Here is a 15,939-nt window from a genome sequence, read left to right on the forward strand (position 1 = left end):
GAAAAAGAGGATGTTCTCCAAGCACAAAACATGCGTCTGTTCCTGTTACCAAGTCTTTGCCCCGTTCTGCGTCATCTTCGTTTAACAGTGCCACTAATATATTGCTAGGGTACTTTCTAGGTTCAGACAGTAATGATGGCGGTTGAGCAGGATCAATCCAAACAAGCAAACAGCCGACCTCCATGCTTGTCTCTTTTCCAGACCTACAGTTTACAAAAAACTAGATATTTGGGCAAGAAAAATTGATAGCTCATACATATTTTCTCCAACTCAAAATACTAGCAAACAAGTACCTAGGTGTGTGTCAATAGCATCACACTTGTAGCCACAGTATGGCAATGATTGCCATAAAATGCCGTCAACAAGTCACTAGTCTGTCCTTAAAGTCTATTATTCTTGCACAATTCCAAAATAACAACTTGTGTCCTGGCATAAAAATTATCAAACAACCAAACTATAAAAACATTCATTCCATGACTGCACAGATGCAGTGGCACATATCTCAAGAGTCTCAGCTATGTGTTAACTGTATGTGTGTGCATCACTCTGAACTTCACATGTTTGAAAATCATTACCCGCCTCCTATACAAGTACCTGATTGTTCTGTGTTCAAGCACGTGTTGTGAAAAGACTGTAAAGATAAACATGTATATGCACACACACACACACACACACACACACACACACACACACACACACACACACACACACACACACACACACACACACACACACACACACACACACACACACACACACACACACACACACACACACACACACACACACACACACACACACGCACGCACGCGCACGCACGCACACACGCGCACGCACGCACACAGAACATAAACATGCCATTCCTACTTAATTAACCAATCAAAAGCGCTGATAAAAAATCAACTAAAAATACAGAAACACAAAGCACACATCAAGTACTTGTGTCAGTTAATAATGTCAACATTCTAGTGCAAAACACAGATGAGATACTATGCACCTGTACCTTGCTTCATTGTTGATTTCAGTTATCTCTAAAATGTAGTCCAGCATTGTAAAATCAACCTTTCTTGGCATCACAGCTACATGACAAATACATATCTACAATTGCCTTAATTAACGTGTTCAACTATTAATTCTATGCAGACAGTTTTCTATAAATCAATATATCCATACTCATTAATTGTGTAAATCATACCGTATCATCTGCAAAACAACAACTGCTACATCTTTGCATTTGTATTTATAGCCCTGATTTTAACAGCATCCATTTCGTTTCCCCGAGTTGAAGTTCTTGACCAAGAACTTGGCCTAGGCATATTCGTAAGAAATTTGTTGATATCTGTATAAAATTATCAAGACTTAGAAATTCTTGTCTCGGTTTTGGGCAAGTCCTTATAAAAACTTGCTATAAGCCAAATTCTTGGCCAAGAACTTCAACCCTAGCATTCTCTCTCCCCTTCCCCTCCCTTTCTCTCTCTCTCCTTCTCCCTCTCTAGCTCACATGCACGCACACAGCACGCACATACACACACACACACACACACACACACACACACACACACACACACACACACACACACACACACACATGCACACACATACGCGCACATGCACGCACACATGCACACACTCATGATGATCAAGTCATTGCAGTCATCACGCACTCACGCAAGCATAGAGAATTGTAACGTCATAAAACAGGTCCCCATTAAGCTAGATATGAAACTTTAGCAATCGCTGACAATTCGCCTGAAGTATGCAGATTCTAGCATAAGCAGTAATCGCACACAACTAACCATTTGATGTAATGATGACAGTGCATTTTGATAGCTCTGCATTTTGTTTCAATTCATCATCATCTGCTCCATCAGGATACTACAAGAACATAGAACCATGCACTCACATGTATGAACAGTCAAACAATTAAGATGTCAGCAACATACCAAAACACAAACAGGAGCTGCAATTCTAAAGCATGCCAGAACAACCAAGATCCTCTCCACACTTTTCTTCATAAAGACCAACACTTTGTCACCTGTTTTCACTCCAGCTAAAAAAATAAACTCAGTCAATAAGCACAATTAAAAGCACAAAGCATTAGTTAACCACCATGTTGAAGACGTTTTGTGACCACACAAACACGATGCAGCAATTCCTTGTAAGAAACAGAGATGCAGTTGCCATCGGTTTCAACACTGCAACATAGAATATCACTAAACACACATATGTATCATAAATTGCTGTCACATTCATACAATTTAAGGGCACATCTGTCTCCCAGTCCTCTCGCAACATTCCTGTCAAGCATGTTGAAACACATATTTGTCTTGTGCTTACTCAAGAAGCTGGTCTTTGGCCCATGACCAGTTTTAAATGCTCTCAATGGGTCACATTCAACATCAAGATCTTTGCTGTCAACATCAAAAACAAAGTCCTGTGCTAGTTGTCTCCAGAATATTTCTGGGTGGTCCAAAGAAAACTTGTGAAGCAACTTATATTCTTGCATACTAAGACCCTTCAATGATGCTGCTTCTAGCAATTCTTTGATTTTTGGTTCACCCTGAGAGGAACCTATAATATATCAAGAAATAAGAAAACTGTAGTGGCAAACTAGGCTGACAAGCAAATTAACCAACCAACCAACACACAAGCAGACACAGAAGACAACAAATAACCACACATCAGTGCTTGAAATTTTATGACAAACGTAGTTGTAACCTTGGCAACCTCACAAGTTTTAGTCGTCAATGTTCATAACTTTTGCATATATATCATAAATATACATGTGAACATACATGCAGACACAAAACAGCTAGAACTACTAAAATGAGAAGACACAGTATAGCACCACACAAACCCGAAAACAAACAGAGAATGCAGACAAATAGCAGACAGTCAAACAACAAACACACAGCTATAAGTATACAGACAATACAAACTAACTAGATCATCATTCTAATTTAATACAACAGCAGTAAGTTAACTCCCACGCCAAATAGAAAGCGTTTCCTGCATTACCATAATCCTGCAGTTGAAGAAATTCAGGCTTTGCTTCTTGGCTGTTAGTGTCCTCACCTAATCCCTTATCTTCCACAACAATTCAAACATGGAATCAAGTGTACATGTATCAACAACCAAACAGGGCGCATCTTACCAGCAAGTGGTCCAAGAAGATACACAACAGAATTGTTGGCTTTATGATTAGCTATTTCCTTAGCAGTCATGATATGAACGGCAAGACGCTTATCATCCTTGCAATGAGAAGAGACAGCACTGCACAATCAACTACTACTAGATGATGATAAAAATCAAACAATTGTTTCTGTTCTAGCACCTTGAATCTGATACAGCAGACCGCAACTGGGTATCTTCCGAAAATGACATTTTCTCATTCTGTAGCCACGACGGCCGTTCCGAAATTCCTTGAACAGTAGACATACTTTGTATTGACAATGTAAAATCTTTCAGTTCAGTCAACTTCATATCAAAATCATCAACAGGATCCTGAACTATCAATCTGACTGTCCCATTAGGATGGTACTTCAGACAACGAATAACATCACTGGATTCAACACTCTCATCGTTGATACCAAGGATTCTACAGCCAGGATTAACTGTGTCCGACTGATAAACAAAGCAACTCTTCGCTTCACCAGTCGCATCCTAAAACACATAGAACAGTCCATTTGTTAGATGCCAAAAAATGAAAGAGGTTCGTGTCTAGACTACACCAGGTATACTAAATGCTTAATTTGCTCACCACGATGATAAGATCAAAGCAAAAATTCTCAGTTTATAATCACAGCAATGTTTCCAAGTCAATGTGTCTTTAATGTTCATCTATCCAAAACTCTTCATTCAACTGAACATTTCTAACTAAAATCATCGATCCCTTCCATCTTTGGGTGAATTTCTTTTACCTAACCCAGCTAATCCAGATTAGATGGATTAGCTCATCCAGCTCATCCAGCCAATCCAGCCCATATGCGGATTAGACGGATTAGCTAATTCATCCTGTCTGGATTAGCTGGATTAGGTAAAAGAAATGCACCCTTTGTCTAAGTGGTGTTCTAAGCTTGTCAGCCTTTTCTAGCAAAAATTCAAACCAGGCTGCCACTCCAAACTAATACGTATATATACACCCAGTTCCATAAGTTTACTACACGTGAAACACTTTAGTTGTAAACTAACACACCTACCAGTATGTAAAGCAATTATAATGTGATTGATCTGGCCACACAAGACTTACAAAAATCACTCCATGCACCCTGTTTATAGTCTCGTGTAGCCAGACCTTAACCCCACCCTCATCCATTCTCCCACACTAACTCCTCTCTCTCCCCCTGTGTGTGTGTGTGTGTGTGTGTGTGTGTGTGTGTGTGTGTGTGTGTGTGTGTGTGTAAAAGAATTTCCAAAAATTGCACAGGGTCCCCTCTCAAGGGGTCGACCCCCGCGTAAAATTTCTCGATGACGCAAACACTACACATTTCAGTTCATCGAACACATGCCCACACCAGTCCAGTGTAGACTGTACGTGTCGTCGTCCTTCGCAAAGCTTCAAGCAATCAAATATTTCTTGCTGATAGTACTTACTCATTAATTATCGCTTTTGTTTCTCTCCAAATTCTGATTGCGTTTGCACCAAATCCAAACTACACATTTTCTGTACCAAGCGCTAGATAGGGAGTGTGTTGATTTCTATCGAAAAAAGCGCGAAGACAAGATTCGAATTCATTCAGAACATCCGGGACCTCGCGACAAAGATTGCACGTGACGTGTGCAGACTGCGTCTTCCGTCAGAACCCTACACAGTATCTTGACCGTACGAAGGACGAGTCATGTATCTAGTTATCTATATAATTGAAACCGAGTTGAAACAGTTACACTACGACAACTCACCCTAAGGTGCGCTAATGATAATCCAAGAACATTGTTTGTCTTGTGCAATGGCACCTCTCTCTTGTTTGAATTCCAGAGAGCATCGACTCCCTTCAGCTGCACATCGCTGAGACACAAATCAGAGTCGGTTAGCTGTAGACGACTGCAGCAGCAGCCTTTGTTATTAGAACCATCTAGTACACAGATACACATATACAAAACCCCGTATTACGCAGACCAATGTGTGCGCAAGGTAGCTCGAGCAATTGAGTGTACCATAAGGTTTTGTGAGTCTTTGTGCATATAACAACTCCATACCGTAGAATTAATGCATACAGAACATTGTAATGTCCCATTAAAATACACAATAAATTTTACTTTATCTTTTCCATAAAGTAATGCTGGTTTTCGTCAACTGTTTAGCTCAGTGCTGCATCACGCATTACCTACAGATCATGTGACATGCTGTGTGATGTGTGCTCGACAATGATGTGTGCTCGACCATAACGTGTGCTCAACCATGTGTGCTCGACCATGATGTGTGCTCAACCATGATGTGTGCTCAGCCATAATGTGTGCTAGACTATGATGTGTGCTCAATGATAATGTGTGCTTAGACATGATATGTGCGACCATGATATGTGTGCATCAATGATGTGTGCTCGACCACAATGTGTGCTCAACCATAATGTGTGCTCGACCATGATGTGTGCTTGACCATGTTGTGTGCTTGACCATGATGTGTGCTCAACCATAATGTGTGCTCAACCATAATGTGTGCAACCATGATGTTTGCAACCATGATGTGTGCTCAACCATGATATGTGCTCAGCCATGATGTGTGCAACCATGATGTGTGCTCAATCATGATGTGTGCTGGACTGTGCTGTGTGCTCTACCATGATGTGTGCTCAGTCATGATGTGTGCTCTACCATGATGTGTGCTCAATCATAATGTGTGATGGACTGTGCCGTGTGCTCAGCCATGATGTGTGCTCAGCCATGATGTGTGCTCAACCATGATGTGTGCTCAACCATGATGTGTGCTCAACCATGATGTGTGCTCAGCCATGATGTGTGCTTGACCATGATGTGTGCTCAATCATGATGTGTGCTGGACTGTGCTGTGTGCTCTACCATGATGTGTGCTCGATTATAATGTGTGATGGACTGTGCCGTCTACTCAGCCATGATGTGTGCTCAGCCATGACGTGTGATGGACTGTGCCGTGTGCTCAGCCATGATGTGTGCAACCATGATGTGTGCAACCATGATGTGTGCTCAACCATGATGTGTGCTCAGCCATGATGTGTGCTCAACCATGATGTGTGCTCAACCATGATGTGTGCTCAACCATGATGTGTGCTCAGCCATGATGTGTGCTTGACCATGATGTGTGCTCAATCATGATGTGTGCTGGACTGTGCTGTGTGCTCTACCATGATGTGTGCTCGATTATAACGTGTGATGGACTGTGCCGTCTACTCAGCCATGATGTGTGCTCAGCCATGACGTGTGATGGACTGTGCCGTGTGCTCAGCCATGATGTGTGCTCAGCCATGATGTGTGCAACCATGATGTGTGCTCAACCATGATGTGTGCTCAGCCATGATGTGTGCAACCATGATGTGTACAACCATGATGTGTGCTTGACCATTATGTGTGCTCGACAATGATGTGTGCTTGACCATAATGTGTGCTCAATCATGATGTGTGCTGGACTGTGCTGTGTGCTCTACCATGATGTGTGCTCAGCCATGATGTGTGCTCTACCATGATGTGTGATGCCATGATGTGTGCTCTACCATGATGTGTGATGCCATCACACATCATGGTAGAGCACACATCATGGCTGAGCACACATCATGGCTGACCGCACATCATGGCTGAGCACACATCATGGCTAAGTACACGGCACAGTCTATCACTGGCTGAGCACACATCATGGCTAAGCACACGGCACAGTCCATCGACTCTGTCGTGTGCTTAGCCATGATGTGTGCTAGTGATGGACTGTGCCGTGTGCTTAGCCATGATGTGTGCTCAACCATGACGTGTGCTCGACCATGATGTGTGCTCAATAATGATGTGTTCTTGACCATGTTAAGTGCTCGACTGTGCTGTGTGCTCTACCATACACTGTGCTCTACCATGATGTGTGCTCAGCCATGATGTGTGCTCAACAATGATGTGTGCTCGATCATAATGTGTGCTCAACTGTGCTGTATGCTCTACACAATGTGACCTCGACCATGATGATTAAGTGCTCGACTGTGCTGTGTGCTCTACCATCATACACTGTGCTCTTACCATGATGTGTGCTCAACCATGATGTGTGCTCGATCATAACGTGTGCTCGACTATGGTAAGTGCTCAACTGTGCTGTGTGCTCTACCATAAACTGTGCTCTACCATGATGTTGCTCTATCATGATACGTGCTCGTGCGATCATGATGTGGGTTTGACCATGCTGCTGCACTGGTATGGCTGTGTAATTATAAATAAATAAATAAATAAATGGTATATATCAGATGTGATTTACCTCGTTTAGACGTTTGAAAGACAATACTGGCAATTCGAGCAGCACTCTGTTTTTCTAGAGTTGTTATAATTGGCCTACGATTCCAGAGATTAGGTAATAGCTGCCTGAACCTCTCTTTCAATTGCTCCTTCTCTTGCAGATCACTAACAAGCAACAGTGGCAAAATCCGAAAATTGCTCTTGCTGGTTTTTGCCAACTCAAGAAAAATTTTGTGAACAGAGGCAAGGCAATCATGACGAGTCAGGAAACGCTTGGTAATAACACAAATCCAAAAGCAAAACGTTATCTTGTCGTGATGCTTCATCCCTGCTTCATTTTCACTTGCAGACAAAGGCAACTGCTTTACATCAATTCTTTTCTCAAGCAAACAAGTCGACAAGTTCGTCATCCATTCGTCCTCTGCATCACTGGACGGTGTATATGAAATAAGAAACGTGCAACCTGCACACATATCAATAGCAATCATTTTAGCTACTAGTAGATCACTCCAGATCGCGCGCCCTCTAAAATTTTTAGTATATCATGTTTTCCCGCCCAAAATGGCGTCAGGGCGTGCTGTTGATCACAAAAAATATAAAACTACAGTGGAAGTGGAGCTAACCTGTATTGTGGTTTTGCGACGTCATTTCGACATTGCACTGTGACGACATAGTTTCAGATGAAACTCGTTTCGTGCAGTACGTAGAGGGCAGTAACAGTCGTCTGTATTGAAGTACAAACCTGAAAAAAGAATGTCATTTTCTGAAACTGTGTAAATAGCGATGCAGACCTGTATGTTCTAAATTTTAGATATTCAATCTACATGCAGTACTGTACCTTAACTAGGCTCGCCAACCCCAACAAACGCACCAAACCATGATAACTTGACTTCTCGAACTTGAAGCACTAGAGATGAAACAGCAAGTTACGTATTTCCAAGCAGTTACAACACTCACGCCGTCCCACACTAACCCCAGACATCCTGGCGGTTTCAAGGAACCCATGTATCATGGCATGGACGAACACAATTTCTTCATGGATGGAAAACGCGTCAACGTACGCTCTAGCTAAGATTCTAGATCCATTTTACGCACTGCGGGTCTCTTTGGTGTTTCTAGCTAGTTGCTCTTGCCAGTATGTACTCTAGGAACGCCTACACACTGTACCAGGAAGTAAGTATTTTAGCCTAGGCTTCCTAGCTAGTCACATCTCAGAGAATCTTAGAAGAAGTTCCCAAAGACTGAAAACTCCAAAAATCTTCAACCATTACGAGCAATGATGGAACTTCACGAAAAAAGATTAGTCAGGTCACGCCTACTAATATATAGACTATATAAAGACGTCGTTTGACCTTGTCTAGCTCTAGATATGTATTACGTGTACTATAAGACGCGACGAACACAGTCCATGCTTTAGCGAATACTTCAGTATACAAAAAAACAAACTCACCAGCAGAGCATACGTCAGATGCCAACGAGATAGCGAAGCCAAATGTGGTAAGTGCGCGCCCTGCGGGCGTCACCGTGTTGTCATCTATGGTTACACATTTGTAATCCGAGCACGTGAGATGCGTCATAATAACACACCCTAGCACTTAATCGCATTCAGCCCCGGAAGTGCCTCCATCACCTACACACACACACACGTCTGGGGCGAGGCTACTTGATCGGGCCTCCATTCTGGACCTAGCAAGAGACCAAAGTAGAAGCTAGTCGTGAGTTGACGTTCTGCATGCGCATCAGTACTGCCAGATCCCGAATCCCCAGCTAACTGGTTGTGACGTACATGGACAACGGTGTTCAAACGACTGGGAAAAGAATTCTTCTGGCAGCTTCCCATGACAATGAGTTCGCGAACGATCTCAAGCTACAGTTGAGTTGTGAACTCGTCACTCCACGTGAGATGCAGAAATTTCAAGAAGAGCAGAAGAGACAGAGACAAGTATGTAGAGAGCCCATGTTCTCCGTCCTGGTGTTTGTGTTTGATCATTACATTTCAAAAAACAACGAAGCTGACATCAAGCAATTCAGAGTACTAGCTGTGAGAGAAGCACAAAAATTAGTGGAACCTAACAGCCACGTGATAGTAGTTCTAGATGGTACGAGTCCGGACGATTTGGTACAGTTTGATGACTTCTTGTCTCAATTCACTAACGTCGTTCCACGCAATCTGGGTGTGTTACAAGTTGCCAGATACGTTAAAGAAAGACTAAACGACGGTTAGCTACTCAAACATCACTAAAATCACTTAATTCCACAATGTTGCCGTAATATTTCTTTTTCAGTTGTCAAGATGTGAAATCTGAAGACCAACCTGGTAGAATTAGTATGTATTATTCAATTTCTAGAGATTGCACTTTTGATTTTGAGTATACGAATTTGCATGCAGACAACTTAGTAACACAAAGTTTGCAAAAGTTTTAAATAAATGTTACAGCTTCTTACAACAAATGAGTTTGCTTCTGACTTAGCAATAAATTTAACAAATGGTAAAAGAGATTCCAATCTTGCGTGCAACCTATCTCCTTTTCTTGTAGTTTTCAGTAGTTCTTCTAAACTGACGCGTACAGCTTCAGCAGCAGTGGTAACCTCAACCCAGTCATCAGCAGTATAGCTCTTCATGTTACAAACACTACTCAACTGATGAACGCATTCCTTAAGTTCATTGGGCTGATCTGTATGTAATGGTGGAAGATCACCATGCATTTTTACCCAATGTGGATAAACCTTCAAAATCATTTCCCGAATGTTGTTAGCCAGTTGGAAACCAGGCAGAAGTCCTAGATTGCTTACAGATAATGTAATATTTGATAGTGTTTCATTCTCGTATTTACACTCATCACGTGTATTCTTCAAATCCGAAGTCTCTTCAAGATCCAAAGAATCAAGATACGTGAAGAGTAGTTTGAGTAGACCATGACCAATTTGGACATAAACAGTCCAACAACCACGATCATGATGATTGTCATTGGACAAAAGACAATCAGATGCATGGCAGTAACTATATAGCCTCTCAAGTTCACAGAAAGCATCAGTCCAAATTCCAGTCCAGCTTGTTGCTTCATTCTGAGTAGGATGGCTGCTCAGCAAGTGCCTAATGATGGTGCTGACATATCCAGCACAGTCACTATTGCTCTTGTCAACAGTCAACACCTTCCTCATATTCAGAATAGCATGAAAACGTTTAAGGTCTGTAAATGAGCAGCTCTTCTCAAGAAGAGTAACTATACACTTACCAGAGTCATGTGCCTCATCAACATATGCTCCTAATCGAATCTTTTGACGTTGATCTAGGTCTTTGACATATGGTGTAAAAGGAAATACAAAAACTGAACAGTTCTCTTTAAATTCCCAAACACTTGTATGTTGACAGACACCCCAATGTTTCACCGCATAGCAGTCTGCATTATTCGAGTCTAGAGCATCTTCGTCCAATTGGCAAGACCGACTATCCACGTGGACCGCGTACTTTGTACTAAGATCTTGAATCACCTCGTCTTGAAGGTTTTGAATGGTATGACATGTCATCATTGCGACACCTTAAAACAGAAGATGTCCAGTGTACATGTACTGTAGAGGTTTTTTACATACACTACGCATGCACACTGTACATGTAGCCTAGAGCATGCGCGCGGCGGCAAACATGCTTTGAAAGCAGCCTTATAACTGTAGCCAACGTTCATCCGTCAGCTGGCGTACGTATTTTTCAAAAAACAGATGTTGCGGTATGATATCTGTCTGCATATTAGATATCTCACCTCGCAAAGGGCCTCTCTTGATTAACTACACTAGACAAAACAACAACAACAATAACAACTCATACCCGATTACCTTTGCCGGTAGAATCGCCAGTAGACGCACTATCGCTAGATGTCATCCTACCGTACCGTGTGCTGACGTAAGTAAACAGCCTCGGGCATCCAGACCTCTCTAATGTAATTACAAAAACTAAATTAATTTATAACTTGCAATGTAAAGGTAAAAGGCTAAGCGCAGTAGTTTTCAAATGATAGCGCATGAGTACTGCATTCCCTAGTTATATAGTTTGAACATCGCGTTTCTACGTGGTTTGCATCAAAACACTTCAACACCCAACAGCTACAAATTTCAGGAGTGGCCAAACTCGGATAAGGCGGGTGTTTGGTGTGGCACCGGGAGCGCATCCTGGTCACGGGAATGACACATACGCGTGCACGAGACTGGTTTGTGACTAATTTTATTTACCTACCAGAGTACATGAACACTTATTAATATGCATACATATGTACATTTATACATATACTATCTCACTGGCCCATTCTCCGCACCTGCAGTTTAGATTATTAGTTGCTTAATAATTAATTAATTTATTGTTGTATGAATTCATAAAGTAGGTATATCTCATTTGCAGGCGTGAACTAAATTAGAACTACTTAATTGATTTAAATTTGTATGCAAATTTATGTTGCTGCATGAGTATCCCGCGTTCACATACCGTGTAAGATAAAACATTGACAGGAATTTATATTGGCAGTTTGCTAAGAAATTGATGAACAAAGCATAATGGCGGATTTTGTAGGATAAGTGGTCATGGAGGAGTTTGTGATTGACAGCTGTGTTCGTGGCTCACATTTCCCTAGCTTACTAGCACCAACTACTGCCTAGTGATGAAGAACTGCCGTGTCAGTGCAAAGAACGGGACCCCCGTGACAGTCCAGCTTCATCACGGCCTCATTCATACGCACAGCAGACGGCCACCACTGATTACCTACCATCTCGTGGCTTCATCCGAGTGACGTCGCTTTACGATGCGTGATCCACGTGGGTGATGACGTCTACATATCCCTGTGGCTAAATTAATGGCGGATTTTATATTGACGGTCGCTGAAAATCCGCCAATCCGCCAAAATAAATTCCCCGCGAGCAATATTTCATCTTATACGGTATACTTTTACTCCGTCCTGAAGAAGTAAGCAGCCGGACAAAATTCTCATGAAGAATTTCGCTCAGAGCTCTAAATATCCCGTTCAATGTTGGACGTTTTCACTTCAAAGACGTTTCTGCCGTTGTGGGGAACAGAAGAACTACAGAGAACGCCACCGGCGCATAGCAACAGGGCACAGCTAGCGAACGGCAGCAGTTGCTATTTCAGTGAGTAAAGACCGCGTGCCAAAGGCACGGGGTACCGGGCACCACGAAGGACACCAGTCGCTCTTCGAAAGTACAGAAGGTCGTTTGCTAGAGGATCGAGGAGCGGAAAGGAACGGCGGTTTGCGAGCACAGAGGGAACAAAGATTCAAAATGGCTGCGCCGATAGAGCACTTTGCTTGATCTAGATACGATGGTCGTTTGTCCACTAATTTCAGTGATGACACCTGTCAATGTCCCATTACTCTCCTGTGTACCCCCAAATCCTGGACTCTGGCTATGCCACTGTTCGGCAACACGGATCGACTCATTAGCATTTTTACCTTAAATACATAAATTTCAACGCAGATGGCCCGCCTTAATCACGCGTAAGCACGCATGCACGTGCTTGTCACATTCTATAGATTAATTAATTATTAATAAAATTAATGACATTTTGCTCAGCATAATATGCAATCGATACTTAAACATAATTAGCTCACTAAAAATCAAAGAAATCAACCTTTGACCTCCGGTACGTAAACTACTCAAATTTACGCTTTCCTAAACCATTTGCTTAGCTTGTACGTCATGCAAGCTGTTGTCATTAACACAGTGTCACAACCTTCTATCGCGGTGGCACCTGAACTCGTATACTTTGCGCGACTTCTATCACACTACATAGCAAATCCTTATTCCTACAATATGGTCAATGCAAGCAGCTTACTTCCTAGTGCGTCTTCAACAGAGATCTCTGGAGATTTGTCAGAATCCATCAACGCATTATCGGGATCAGCGGGGATCAATGTTGATGCCATTCTTGCTTTTCCTGCTGCTGTTCAGCTTCTCTTCTGTGTCATCGTTCTCCGAGTCTTCTACAAACTTCCCAATCTTCGTACATCTACCAACTTTCCCATCATCAATTTGATTGCATCTGATTTCATGCGAGCTGTCCTCAGTTTTCTAGCGATTCCACTCTTTAGCGGATCAAATCCAGATGCAATTGACAAATTTCACGCACGGATGAAATCTTTTGTCAAGCTTTTTGGTTTTGTAACAATTTTCAATTTGCTTGGTCAAGTTGGGCGATCGCCATGCTGTCATACAGTCGTTCTGACGTCATCGTCAACGTGCTCAGTCCGACTTTCAGCAAGAAACGTTTCTGGACGTGGAGCGTGATAATTTGGATAGAATCCATAGTGACGACTTTACCTCCATTCGTAGGATGGAGTTCGTACGGATACGTGGTATCGGCAAATCAGAAAACGTACACGTGTGGTAGAGGTGCCGGTGGCAACGGGTTGTAGCACGCTCTGTATTTGCCATTCTTCTATTTTATCAACTTCGTTCTTCCTTCTCTTCTTGTCATTCTGTGTTTTTCTCGTATTGTACGAACAGTTCAACGCCAAAGAATTTTATCACACAGGCAATCTAACGTGGTCATGTTAGCCAACGTTCACTCATCATCAGCCCAAACCTCAAATCAGCCATCGACGGCAAATCAAGCTAAAGCTATCGTCAGATCTAAAGCTTTTCTTTTACATCGTTATCATAATTATAAGCAACGTGGTCTTGTCACTTCAGTTTGTGTGCGTTCAATCGTACAATGCCGTCGTTTCAGAGCTCAAATTACATCACAAGCAGCTTTCAAGTGTGGTACTAATAGTCGCGGCACTGTTCTTTGCGGCAAACATCAATGTCAACTCTCTTCTTTACATATTTTGGATCAAAACTTTTCAACACGCAACAGCTGCAATGATCCCATGTCGTCAGCGTCAAGTTGACAATCAGTGATAAATGAAACTAAATATCTCACCATTGCAGAGTTTAATTAAATTCAGTCTGGTATTAAAAGAAAAATGCAAAATAATTAGGTGTAAACTTACTAACACGCGTGTCATACCCTCAGACTGTTTCCTTCAATATACTGCTAAATTCGGTCAAATAGCGCGCGTTAAACAGTAGACAAAATGGCAGTTTCTTCAAATGTTGTGCACGTTACGTACAGTAATTGAACCCGGTGTTAGATAGGTTATTGCCGAGCATAGCGAGGCTTCTAATCCGGATCGCACAACAGAAAGGGTGTGGTCCTACATGGCTCCATCGAACTCTCGGTATCTAGATATCCGTGTGTGTGTGTGTGTGTGTGTGTGTGTGTGTGTGTGTGTGTGTGTGTGTGTGTGTGTGTGTGTGTGTGTTTGTGTGTATGTGTGTGTGTGTGTGTGTGTGTGTGTGTGTGTGTGTGTGTGTGTGTGTGTGTGTTTGTGTGTGAAACTGTTGAGGACAGACTAGTGAGGTGGACTGAACACTTCACTGGTGTGTTGAACGTTGAGACTATCTTTGATCTGCCTCATATAGAGAACCTGAAACAACAACAGGAGGTCATTGACCTGACTCGCCTTCTCGACTTGGAAGAGCTAACGTCAGCCATTTTGAGATGATAGAACCAAACAAAGCGGCTGGTACTAATGGTATTTTACCTGAAATGGTAAAATGTTCTGGTCCTAATTTCAAGCAAGCTCTTCTTGACTTGGTGCATGATGTGTGGAAAGAAGGACGTGTGGTGAAGGAATGGGCAGATGCAATCATAGTTCCCATTTCTAAAAAGGGTCTCTCCAACGCTGTGACAATTGGAGAGGAATAAGTCTTTTAGATGTTGCTGGGAAGACTGCCGCTGGAATTCTCAAATGTGGCCTAGCTGACTTTGCAGAAACTTTTCTTTTAGAGTCACAATGCGGTTTTGGCAATGAAAGAGGCTGATCTTCTGCTTACGACAGGTAATGGAGAAAACAAGAGAGCACAACACCAAAGGTTTTGCAGTATTTGTGGACATCAAAAGAGCGTATGACTCTGTACCTAGAGAGGCTCTCTATTCAGTTCTGAAGAAAGAAGGTATTCCATCGTCACTGATTACAGTTGTTCGATCCTTTCATGACCAGATGTGAGCGGTAGTCAAGTATGAGAGTAACTTTGGAGAAGAAATTCAAGTACGAAATGGTCTAAGGCAGGGATGTGTTTTGACACCAATTTTATCGAATATATACATCAACTGTGTCATGAAAGAGTGGAGAGAGAAAGTGAAAGATACAGGCATTAGATTCAAGTATGACATGGCCAAGTCTTTGGTTGGAGGATATCAAAAAGGAACGCTCCTGACGGGATGGCAATGGAATTGCAGTTTGCTGATGACTCAGCGTTACTAACAGAAACACGAGAGAGTGCCTATGCAGCAATCCAAAACTTTGCCTCAATTGCTGCAAGCTATGGGTTGACGGTGAGTTATGAAAAGACAAAGTTGATGACTCATGGTCCCAAACTGTGTGTTAAAGATGCTGGGGATATTGATATGGGGATTCCCAGTCGCAGTGTGCCAGATGATTTGAGCTTAGACCTGAACATAACAAAAAGAATTGCACAAGCAGAAAAGTGCTTTGG

General features: G+C 42.3%; 3 protein-coding genes and 1 long non-coding RNA gene across 7 annotated transcripts in view; 2 read left to right on the top strand and 2 right to left on the bottom strand.

The window, feature by feature from the left end:
* LOC134183074 (acetyl-coenzyme A synthetase-like) overlaps window positions 1–11,248 on the bottom strand; it is a 14,671-nt gene extending 3,423 nt beyond the window's left edge. For 2 of the 3 annotated variants that reach the window (XM_062650522.1, XM_062650524.1), the window contains exons 1-14: window positions 8,849–8,890; window positions 8,237–8,305; window positions 8,022–8,140; window positions 7,421–7,861; window positions 4,900–5,072; window positions 3,335–3,663; window positions 3,155–3,273; window positions 3,019–3,087; window positions 2,256–2,571; window positions 2,110–2,195; window positions 1,944–2,050; window positions 1,797–1,875; window positions 1,004–1,079; window positions 1–203 (exon numbers count right to left, since the gene is read on the bottom strand). The exon at window positions 1–203 is cut by the window's left edge and continues 13 nt beyond it. In XM_062650522.1, the coding sequence (XP_062506506.1) occupies window positions 1–203; window positions 1,004–1,079; window positions 1,797–1,875; window positions 1,944–2,050; window positions 2,110–2,195; window positions 2,256–2,571; window positions 3,019–3,087; window positions 3,155–3,273; window positions 3,335–3,663; window positions 4,900–5,072; window positions 7,421–7,861; window positions 8,022–8,070 (2,047 nt within the window). In that variant the 5' untranslated portion in view covers window positions 8,071–8,140; window positions 8,237–8,305; window positions 8,849–8,890. Of the gene's footprint in view, window positions 204–1,003; window positions 1,080–1,796; window positions 1,876–1,943; window positions 2,051–2,109; window positions 2,196–2,255; window positions 2,572–3,018; window positions 3,088–3,154; window positions 3,274–3,334; window positions 3,664–4,899; window positions 5,073–7,420; window positions 7,862–8,021; window positions 8,141–8,236; window positions 8,306–8,848; window positions 8,891–11,229 lie in introns of those variants that run through there. The other variant, XM_062650523.1, reaches the window with a different exon arrangement.
* On the top strand, window positions 6,995–7,878 carry LOC134183078 (uncharacterized). The gene is made up of 3 exons (XR_009970439.1): window positions 6,995–7,359; window positions 7,560–7,674; window positions 7,748–7,878. It is a non-coding gene; the product is annotated as an uncharacterized LOC134183078 (long non-coding RNA).
* Window positions 9,023–9,824, top strand: LOC134183077 (uncharacterized). Its single transcript, XM_062650527.1, has 2 exons — window positions 9,023–9,617; window positions 9,684–9,824. The coding sequence occupies exons 1-2, from the start codon at window positions 9,185–9,187 to the stop codon at window positions 9,695–9,697; spliced, it is 447 nt and encodes a 148-aa protein (XP_062506511.1). The 5' UTR covers window positions 9,023–9,184; the 3' UTR covers window positions 9,698–9,824.
* Window positions 9,793–11,283, bottom strand: LOC134183075 (uncharacterized). Of its 2 annotated transcripts, none has more exons than XM_062650525.1 (2): window positions 11,157–11,283; window positions 9,793–10,937 (listed from the first exon to the last, which is right to left on the bottom strand). In XM_062650525.1, exon 2 carries the CDS (start codon window positions 10,927–10,929, stop codon window positions 9,793–9,795), a length of 1,137 nt encoding a protein of 378 aa, XP_062506509.1. In that variant the 5' UTR covers window positions 10,930–10,937; window positions 11,157–11,283. The 2 variants fall into 2 exon arrangements, with proteins under 2 accessions (XP_062506509.1, XP_062506510.1); XM_062650526.1 differs by having other exon boundaries at window positions 11,222–11,274.
* Between the last annotated feature and the right edge of the window lie 4,656 nt (window positions 11,284–15,939).

Source organism: Corticium candelabrum, chromosome 8, assembly GCF_963422355.1.
Source record: "Corticium candelabrum chromosome 8, ooCorCand1.1, whole genome shotgun sequence".
Taxonomy (NCBI): domain Eukaryota; kingdom Metazoa; phylum Porifera; class Homoscleromorpha; order Homosclerophorida; family Plakinidae; genus Corticium; species Corticium candelabrum.

Excerpts from the sequence above, each read along its gene's own strand:
- LOC134183075 (XM_062650525.1), bottom strand. The coding sequence starts at position 10,929 with ATGATGACATGTCATACCATTCAAAACCTTCAAGACGAGGTGATTCAA.
- LOC134183077 (XM_062650527.1), top strand. The coding sequence starts at position 9,185 with ATGGACAACGGTGTTCAAACGACTGGGAAAAGAATTCTTCTGGCAGCT.